Source organism: Astatotilapia calliptera, chromosome 6, assembly GCF_900246225.1.
Source record: "Astatotilapia calliptera chromosome 6, fAstCal1.2, whole genome shotgun sequence".
Taxonomy (NCBI): domain Eukaryota; kingdom Metazoa; phylum Chordata; class Actinopteri; order Cichliformes; family Cichlidae; genus Astatotilapia; species Astatotilapia calliptera.
In genome coordinates, this window is record NC_039307.1 from 23542804 (window position 1) to 23552640 (window position 9837).

The window sequence follows — 9837 nt, forward strand, 5'->3', positions numbered from 1 at the left end:
TTTTTTTTTTTAAACGTTCCTTACAACAGGTTAATTGAACACACCTGGTGATTGTGAATATTACATGTAGATTTTTCTGTGGTGCTTAGTAAATGTGCTTTTTAAACACTGAGAAACATGATACTGGGTAAGCTCAGTGTCAGTTTCAGAGGGCAGCTGGCTTGCTGTGTGGTCTTTACTTATTGTAATCTAACTGTAAGATAAACAGGTGAGATTTGTACAGTAAATTAATATTCCTTTTGGAATTCCTGTTAGAGATTTTTTGTTGCAAAGAATGCTAACAGCCTGTTTCACTGTATTTCTTTGGGTTTCAAATGAATCTATTCATAAGGTGCTACTCAACCTACTAGAAACATAAAATGTGAGACTCTTTGGGAGGTGAGAAGGCTTTTAAATAGTGTACAGTACAAACCTGTCATATACCTCAAACATTTGGCAATAGGATTATAACATCTTTTTCTTTCTTTATTCGTTTATTATTTTCAAAATGTTGATCACACTTAAAATTCAGGCCACCAAAAGGCATAAAAGTTCATTTCTTACTTTCTTATGAATCTGCAAGAAAGTATTACTTGAACTTGAATCTTTAATATTACTGCAAAAATCAGGGACATTTTCAACTAATTTTGTGTACATCTGCATTGCCTGTATTAATGTGGTTGGTTTTTTTTTCATATTCAGGGACTTGCCATTGCATCCTGAATCCCAATATGGTTCTTGTTTGTTATATTTCACACAAAATTATTTTGTGTGGAAAAATATACTTTCCTGCAGTTTTGTACGTATATTTTAGCAAGGAGAATGGAGGTAATAGTAATCTGAACATATATGCACTGAGCTGACTAAAGGGAATGATATTGACTTAAAAAAAAACAAAAAAAACAACAAAAAGCAATTTTTTGCTTATGTTACGAAGCAAGACCAGAGCAGTGATTAAAATAGTTGCACATCTTTGTGCCTGTGTATCCATTTATTTATAACCACTAAGCAACTGTACAATGACTTCTTCCCAATCTATTTGATTGAATTAATGTAATTAAATTAATGACAGTCATGCTAAAGCAACAACTCACCCCACTTTTCAATATTCATTTTCTTAAAGCACTTCATTTCTTTTTCAGGAAAAAAAAATGTAATGTAGAATTTCAAAACGTTTTATTTAAACAGATTGTTTATGTGTTAAAAAAAATAAATTATGTCACAATGTACATACCAAGAATTTGTATTTCAGGAGTATAACTCATTCTTCAATGTTCATGTTGGTTCTTTTTGTTTGTCAATTCTACCATAGTTCGTCCTTTGAGACCCTTTCCCAAGTTAAAATGATTTTGGTTAGATAATCCAGAAAGTTTTTTGTAAATATTACACTCACTGTCGCTGCAATGGTTACAGTTATAGTATCCCCATAGTTCAGTCAGTAGTTCTAGTTTTTTTTTTTAATCTGTTCTGTAAAAATAATCATATAGAAATGTTAAATTTCATTGTACAGTACCCAGCTACAGTAGCAGGTCGTTGTTGAGAGAGCCAAGGTGTAGTAAGAAATAGCGGGTTAAAAAGCATAGCCATACTTGAAGATGCTTCAGAGTGATTCTGAGTGAGTCAACATTACTTGAATGATTTTCTGGGCTTAGCTAGTATGCTCATCTCAAAGGTTAAGCCAGCAGTTCATACACACTTGGTCTTTTTGCAGTTAGACACTAAAAGGTATAAAAAAAAGTGCAACTTTTTGCCTGTAATTTTACTTTTTTAAAGCTTCCCTAGTTCTCTTGAAGTTTGGTATGCTACAAAAGAAAAAAGAAAATCAAATTGAGGATGGGTATTAATACTGTAAGTATTGTAATGTACTGAATGCAGTTTATTTGAAAGCTGTTTATTATATCATTCCTGATGTTGCTGATATGTGGGTGTTTTTTTAAATAAAATTTATATTTATTTAAAGCACTTTTATTTGTTACTTCCAAGTTAATCACAATATCTAAATTCTGTGTTTTATCCACAAGTTGAAATTTGTGATGTGAACTTATAAAACACACATGTTGTTTAAGATTTTCCTTTTAATTTACACAAACGTTTACTTGTTACATATAAAGTGTGTGGTTCTGTATCTGCAAGAACAATTACATTTGTACAGGAAATTAGAGGACTATATAAATATAAACTAGACATGGCCACAACAGTCCTGGAATACAAATACAGCATGATTCACAATCATAAAAAAGGAGTCCTTTTTCCCCCATGACAAATAATAATTGGCATACTAGCAAAAAATTCAAACACGTGTCACTTGTGGCACCATAAATCAGACCCGACTTCAAGTCTGGTACTTTAGCACAATTCTTCACTTGGTGTGTTTCTTTTATTCAACAAATAACAGAGTGTCGATGGCTCTCTTTTAAATGGCTCCATACAAAATAAGATTGCAGAAGAATCCCTCATTAGGTGTTCAGACGTTTTGACTGTATCCATGCTGTTTTGGGAGTGTCAGACAAAATGCCACTTTTCCACTGTGCAAGAAGAGGTTTAGAATGGCAAAGAATTATTTAAAATGTATCTCTTTTATTTTTTTAATTGGACAACTGTTGCAAAGCAATTTCCCTGTGTGGAAATCCAAGTATGATTCTTGGAATACGTTCTTCTCTCTCACTTTTATTTATTCATCGATTAATTTATGTAGCTAGAAATATATTAATAAGTCTTTTTTTTTTTTTAACTTACCCTCTGGAGACACAGGATGTGCGCTGCCAAATGCAGGAGCCTGGAGAATGAAAATATAAAAATAAACCTACCACACTTACTCATCGTGTAGCTTTATATCTTACTGCTGCAATGGCTACCAATAGTGTGAAACAAGAACTAGTAAAGTTCTTACCGACTGAACTACTTCTCTGGCCTCATCAGTGGTACATCTCCAAGGGCTATCACAACATAACGTGTTTTTGCTGAAGAAAAAAGCAAAGAGTAGTGCTCATTATACTTTCATAGCCAGTTACACCTTTACATCATATGCAAACACATAAAGCAGGAGTTTTGTCTTCAACTAACTTACCAGTCAATTCCTCCAGTATTTTTTTGCTTCTGTACTAGTGCCCTCCAGTGCTCGTGGGTGGACTTAATGATCTCAACTGCAAAGTCCTATCAACAGAGATAGAGACTATTTTGTTTTTTGCTGCCTCTTTCGCTAACTGCATGGACTGCAACTAGTAGCAGACTGTCATGTCATATGATTGTTACAAAGGTAGTAAGTACCTTGTCTTTGAACTCCCCATTGAATCCAAATTTGTTTTCAGGCTTTCCATCCGGCACCTTATATTTCCTAAACCACTCAACAGTGGCCTCTAAATGACCGGGTCGGTTCTTGCGGACATCCTCTATATCTGCAGAAAAAACACATTCAATAACATGAATTTGGGAACTAAATTGTGCAGCAAATATTTAGTGAGAAAATTTACAGTTAGCAGTTTCTAAGATTATAATTTATGACACAATGTAGCTATACAACACTAATACAACAACAGGATTCAAGTTGAAATGAATGCAGGGTTAACAATATTTAGAACATGCTGTATGAGGTTAAGAAATGCATTAAACATGTTGGCTAGGGTACAGTGTGTTTTGGAAAGACACGTTGAATATAAACACAGCAATGTTTACAGCAAAACCTCCACAGGGTACAGACTTAACTACAGAGTGCAAGTCTGCATTTCTCCCATGATGTCTGTGTTGGATAAACAATCAACTGAATCTGAAATGGGCAGGTACATTAGTATCTCGCTCCTGGTACGTGGGCAAATGCAAATCTGACAAGTAGTGCATACTGGCTGCATAGCTAACCTTAAACAGCTCTACATGTGCTTAATCTTCTTGTATAGAATAAGCAGATGAAAATGAAATGGTATTTTTGAATCAGGGTAGAGAGCAGATCACTTTATCATTTTGAATCTGCCTTAATCTTTCTGCTGCCATGAAACAGTAAAATAATTACTAATAATCACTAATGTACGTTAAATTAATTACATGTTACCAGTTCTTGACTTTCATTAGTTTAAAACACTCACTATTTAGATTTTTGGCATCAGGGTCTTCAGCATTGATAGCTATGACCTTCCAGTCCATTTCTCCTTCATCAATCATGGCCAAGATGCCAAGCACTTTTACTTGGATAACCTGACCAGTAGAGCACACCTGAAGAACCAAACAACACATAATAAATCATCAATTAATAAAAAGCAATACTACATAAATTGCACATGTATATACACTCACTGACCACATCATTAGGTGCACCTGTTCACCTAACTGATAGCACAAATATCTAAGACTCATGATTCATTAGATATGACTTGCTAGCAATCCTAGAAAGGGGTACCTAATAGAATGTTTCTAATAAAATCAATGTACAGATTTAAGCTGTATTACCTGGGTGCCTATGTCACAAACATCAATGGGGTCATTGTCACCACAGCAATTAGTTTCTTTGTCTTTCTGGCCCGGGTCTTCCCACGTCTTCAGTTCAAGCATGTAAGAAAACAATCATGCAGGTATTTGTAAAATATAATTATTGGAATATATTTAAATACAACAAAATGAACTGCAGTACTGTTATTTTGAAACAGATATGATGAAAATGAAGAAGGAGGAGGCTTATCTCATACTGTGCTTTTCCTCACCTGTGGAAGTGCCCCATAATTCCAAATGTAACCTTTATGGGGAAATATGTTGGCAACATAGCGGAGCTTTCCTTTCTTTTCATCCTGCTTGATCGGATTCAGCGGTTCCTTTATCGCTATCTGGGAATTGAAGCAATTATGAAGGTGTGTGTTTTTATGTGCATGTTTGTTGTTTTTCCACTGTTGAAGCGCAGCTGAAGAAATTAGGTAAATAACTTTCACTTCTTAAATGTCAGGAACTCCCCAAAATTCACTTTCATGCTTAGCTAGCTAGCTAAATGAAAACAGCTTCAGGGCACTGCTATTCTAACTTCAGAAGTGGGAGGCAACTCATTCCATTACATTTTAAATGCGGTATAAATTTCCTTGTGGTGAGTTACATTTAGTTTTGTAAGTCAGTTACAACTCAAAAAGCCACATCAAATGCTTATCTAAAGATAAATAAAGTGTCTTCCAGTTGTCGTTATGCTATCTGACTTAAAAACAAAACCACGACTACAATTTCTTAAAAACAGATGACTGTGCATAATAACCTTTTTTCCAGTGCAACAGCAGTTGTCATAGGGTATAGTAGAATGTAATGTGTGATACCTTACCTGTAGCATGTACGTACATGACTACTTTATCTATTCTTACCTCCATTTTAGCATTTGACCATCTCGGTACCTCCACCACCATGTTGTAGAGCACCTGAGAGAAACCAAGAAAGCCGAATACATTATCCTGATTGTTTTACAGTGGGCCAAAACTCAAGACTGGAACAAAGTCGCGGGCTAACGTTAATATTTATTGAAATATATTTAATCCTCCAGATATAAGAATGAATCTTTTCTTATGGACTCAAACACGTTTTGCTGAAAAGCTGAATATGGAACAAGCAAAGCTTAATACTAAACAATATATATATGAGCTGTATAATACCAGTAGGCCAGCTAGTAATTTGGTTTGGCTTCGCGGGCCAAATGTAATTAGGCTGCGGGCCAAGTTTGGCCCGCGGGCCAGAGTTTGACACCTAAATGGTAGAAGTGACCTGAAACACTTAATCGAACTTTACCTCACTCTCACTCTTCTTGGACTTTTTAGCAGGTACATCATTTTCCTTAAGAAAATAAAATAAATAAAAATGGTTAGAATATTAGATTCATGTGAAAACAGACCTTTGCTATCTAACCCTTACCGGTTCTGTCTCTGCTATTAGTGGAATATCATGGAATGGCGAAATGTATTTCCCATCTGAGGTTTCTAAAAAACAAAAAAACAAAACATAAATTAAAACTTTAGCAAAGTACTTCTGTGCATAAACATTTTACGCTTAACACACATTTTACAATTGAATTAAAGACGTCTGTGTAGGGAACAAAAACTTAAATCTTGTTATTTTTGAGGTGATTGGATATCTATATCTTGACACTTTCCACACAAACATCATAAGAGATGTCACAACAGTTTTTTTAAACAGACTAATCGGCATAAAATACAAAGAAAAAAATCATAATAATGACAATGATGTCATAGTTCATATTTCAAAGAACTGGGGTGCCACTTGTTCCTGGTGTTTAAAATATAAGTATTACTCATATATTTTTTTATTTTTTTATTTAGGACAGTGCGTGTTAATGAAGATAAATGTAAAAAAAAATAAAATTACATGAATGTAAACATACCAGATTATAGCCAAGGGCTAATTTCCATCTGTTGTCCTTAAGCATAAAAAATAGACATAATAATTCATAAAAATTCATCATTCATTCATAATAAAAACTCCATCACCAAACTTACACATACACACCATTCTGTTCCCAAATAAAACATTAAAACTATACAACTCATACATGATCACACACTTGATTTGTCCATAACCAGTTTTTAACCTTTGCCTTAAACAAATTGAGCATTCTCTAATGGGTTGAGGAAGACTGTTCCACAGATGGCCTCCCTTGACAGAGAGGACATTCTGCCCAAATGCTGTCCGTCTGTGGGGTATAAACAAGTCTCCTTGGATTGAAGCTCGAGTGGTCCTGTCTGAGCTTTATGCCTAATGAACTGCTTTAGTGGTGGTGGAGCATATCACTCAGGCAGGGACTGTTTACTTGGGCTTTTGAAGTGGGGGTTGTATGAGGTTCTGATGAGTCAGTGTTACCTGCAGTTGACGGCAATAAGCACAACCTCAAGCAAAAAGGAGAACTGACTGGCACAGAAATTGCCACTGCTTTAACTCCCATTAGGAAGCTCTTCACCACAAGGAAGTGAAACTTTAACGTCCCACCAGATTCCACTGACCAAAAACAGTTATGTTACCTCCCAAAAACACAAGGTCTTAATTAACTGCCGCCTCAGTCAGTTAGTGAAAATGACATTCACACCAACTAGACTAGCAACCCCTGTTTTGTCCTTGTGTCCACAAATCAACAGACTTTGGTGTATGTTGTCACATGCAACAGAACAGAGACAAATATATATACACGGTCAAGCCTTTAAGCTATTACTGGTGCAGCAAAACAAAGCTTCAAGGGACGAGGTTACACTCAGACAGTGCACCGAGGACAGACACAAACCTTGCAAACACTGCTTTACAGAATAACAGCTTTACAAAACACAGCATCAAACTATAACAGTATTAATGACGCTGTCGGCTAATATCTTTTGAAAACATATTTTAATTGATATACTGCCCAGTCATAGGTACACTATTACTCTACTTTCTCAATGCCAATGGAGGAAACTAGAAAGTGAGGTAAAATCAAAAGCTTTTCAGTTTCAGACAGTTTTGCAGGGTTCAATAAATGTGCAAATACTTTTGATGTTAATCTATTCATTGATCATTATGATTATTATTATTATTGTTATTATTATGCAGGTGGGAAAAATAAATTATTAACCTAAACTGCTCGATCTTCTGACAAAGTTTCATTATGAGTCTTATTATTTGACTAAACAATAATAAATTATCTACATAAATCACAGGCATCAGTACAGCCCTTCTATTGTGGCCAAAGCTTTAAGAAGTTCCTGTATTACTGACAGTAACAGGAAAAGAACAATTGGCTTTCTAATGCACAATACTAAAGCAATGTTCAATCCCAAACACACTCTCAGGTGTATGTTTTGCAGTGCATTTCCATGCATGCAGCCCACACGTTAGTGCACTGCAGTGTGCATGTTGTTGCTGCATGTCTGCAGCCTTCTGCTTGAAACAAGATGAATCAAATATTACAGCATTTTCTTTAAAATTGTGATTCAAATTCCCTTTTTTTTTTAAAGCAATTATTATTGTGAAAAGCAAAAATGCATTCATTTCCAGTCCAGTTTCCTCATTACTACCATGTGCACACTATAACTTGAATATTCATGTTTATTGATACTTGCATTTTCATTTAAAAAGTGGCACTTTTACATTTTCTGGTAATTTACTGATGCAGCAGTAAAGCGCTAACAGTGAGGTCATACAACACATTTTAATACTCCAAGAAAACAGTGCCTTGTAGTGTGAACAAACTGGACTGCCCCAACTCCTTACACTCTCCTGGCTTGGGCTTGGTGCCATTCACAATCTGAACCAGAATAGTTTATTTTAGTTTTTCAGCTTCTCTCCTCCTTATCACAATAATGTTCACGAGGAAGCTAAATGTATTTGTTTAATTAAGTTAGGCTTTTGTCACTGAGGAAGCACTGGAGTTCCCTGCTCAGGTGTAGATTGCGATCACACAGCACCACATCAGAGTTCAACCCCAGTGCGGTTTTGGGGTCAAGCATGGACCTTTGCTGTGCCTGAATAAAGCTTTATATCTGGTTTCATCCCTGTTGTTACATTTTGATAAAGAAAATTCATGATCTACAACACGGTTTGACTTGATATGATGTGTCTTGATGATAGAAATGCATCCATTTTCGGTTTTGCTTGAGGTTTTGCATGACTGGCATCCACGTGGCCAACAAACAGGAAGTACAACCCACGAGGAACACGCACCTCTTCCTCGTTTCTCCTTACGCGTACTTTCAAAACACGTGACAACGACGGCTAGCGTTAGCGGGATTTTGGCACTAAAAGCAAAGCCACAAAAGAGCCGCTTGGGCAGGAAATATAACTCAAAGGTCAAGCGTTTACCTTGACCTGCATGTCGACTTATGGTTACCACAACACGGTCGGACACCAACCTTTGAGACTGTGCTAACCAGCTGCAGCATTCAATGCAAAAACAGGCATGGTTCCTTTCACAATGGCGGAAATTAACTTACTAAAATAAAGCCGGTAGTCGGGAGAGTTCTGGTGTCCTCTCTGCTCCGTTTGATAGTGCATCGTTTTTCTGAAATAACACTGGTGCGAAACAGCTGCTGCTTGTGCAATGACTTTGCGGCTAGAGGCGGAAAATGTGTCGAAAACTGTCACCAAACACCGGACCGATGAGCGTAACATCAGTGCGCTCATTATACACTTCTTACTTCCCCCGTCTTAGTTCCTGCTTCCCGTCCTCCAGCTTCTGTTTCAACAGCCTCGGCGTGAAACCGCGGGCTTCCGGTCAGCGCGTTTCAAAATAAAACACCCCAAAGCTGCGGACGTAGTTTTGTGTGACGCAGTTTCTACATGAAGGTGCGAATGTACTGTATATTTTATTTATTTTTCCCATATTCAGACCAGCACTCTTAGACATATTTAGTCAGTGCAGTGGCCCATATTTGACCTGCGTCTCCAAAGTGTAGAAGCGTTTTTTTCTTTAACACGATCTTCTTGTTTGTTTTGTTTTTTATTTGGTATAATAGTGTAGTGTCACGTATAAGTAGCCTGGTCTCATGCCTCAAGTCTGTTCAGTTGTTCGTCTGTTACCAATACATTGTTTTTATTTTATTAATAATAAATCATATTTTAACCGGAAGTAATTATTTCTAACTTAATTTTACAGCCACAGAAAGGATTGTAATGGGTAGTAGCTTTATTTTTACTGCCCCCTAGCTGTCGTTCAGGTCTTTCTACTTTTTTCTTTGTGTCCCTTTTCTCCACCTTCCTGCCTGTCAGCTTGAAATTGTTATATTACACACGTACTGAGTATTAATAGAAATAATAATCATGGAAATAAGCAAATTAAACAGATCAAATTAAAAGGAAAATACCAACTAGATGTGCCTATAGAGGATTTATAGAGCTCATCTTGGATAAGCATTCTTAAGGAAGGGA

General features: G+C 36.2%; 1 protein-coding gene across 1 annotated transcript; it reads right to left on the reverse strand.

Annotated features, from left to right (window-relative positions):
• Nucleotides 1-1426: 1426 nt before the first annotated feature.
• On the reverse strand, nucleotides 1427-9199 carry ppa2 (inorganic pyrophosphatase 2). Its single transcript, XM_026171206.1, has 12 exons — nucleotides 8904-9199; nucleotides 5845-5909; nucleotides 5722-5766; nucleotides 5304-5357; nucleotides 4668-4787; nucleotides 4417-4503; nucleotides 4056-4182; nucleotides 3247-3374; nucleotides 3047-3132; nucleotides 2870-2939; nucleotides 2716-2755; nucleotides 1427-2504 (listed from the first exon to the last, which is right to left on the reverse strand). Exons 1-12 carry the CDS (start codon nucleotides 9091-9093, stop codon nucleotides 2482-2484), a joined length of 1035 nt encoding a protein of 344 aa, XP_026026991.1. The 5' UTR covers nucleotides 9094-9199; the 3' UTR covers nucleotides 1427-2481.
• Nucleotides 9200-9837: the final 638 nt, after the last annotated feature.

Bases quoted from the DNA above. Each gene is read 5' to 3' on its own strand.
- ppa2 (XM_026171206.1), bottom strand. From the start codon at position 9,093: ATGAGCGCACTGATGTTACGCTCATCGGTCCGGTGTTTGGTGACAGTT. The intron at 5,910-8,903 runs GTAAGTTAATTT...TTTGTTTTTTAG, and splicing joins CGACTACCGGCTTTATTTTA to AAACCTCAGATGGGAAATAC. The intron at 3,133-3,246 runs GTACTTACTACC...CTCTGTTGATAG, and splicing joins ATGGGGAGTTCAAAGACAAG to GACTTTGCAGTTGAGATCAT.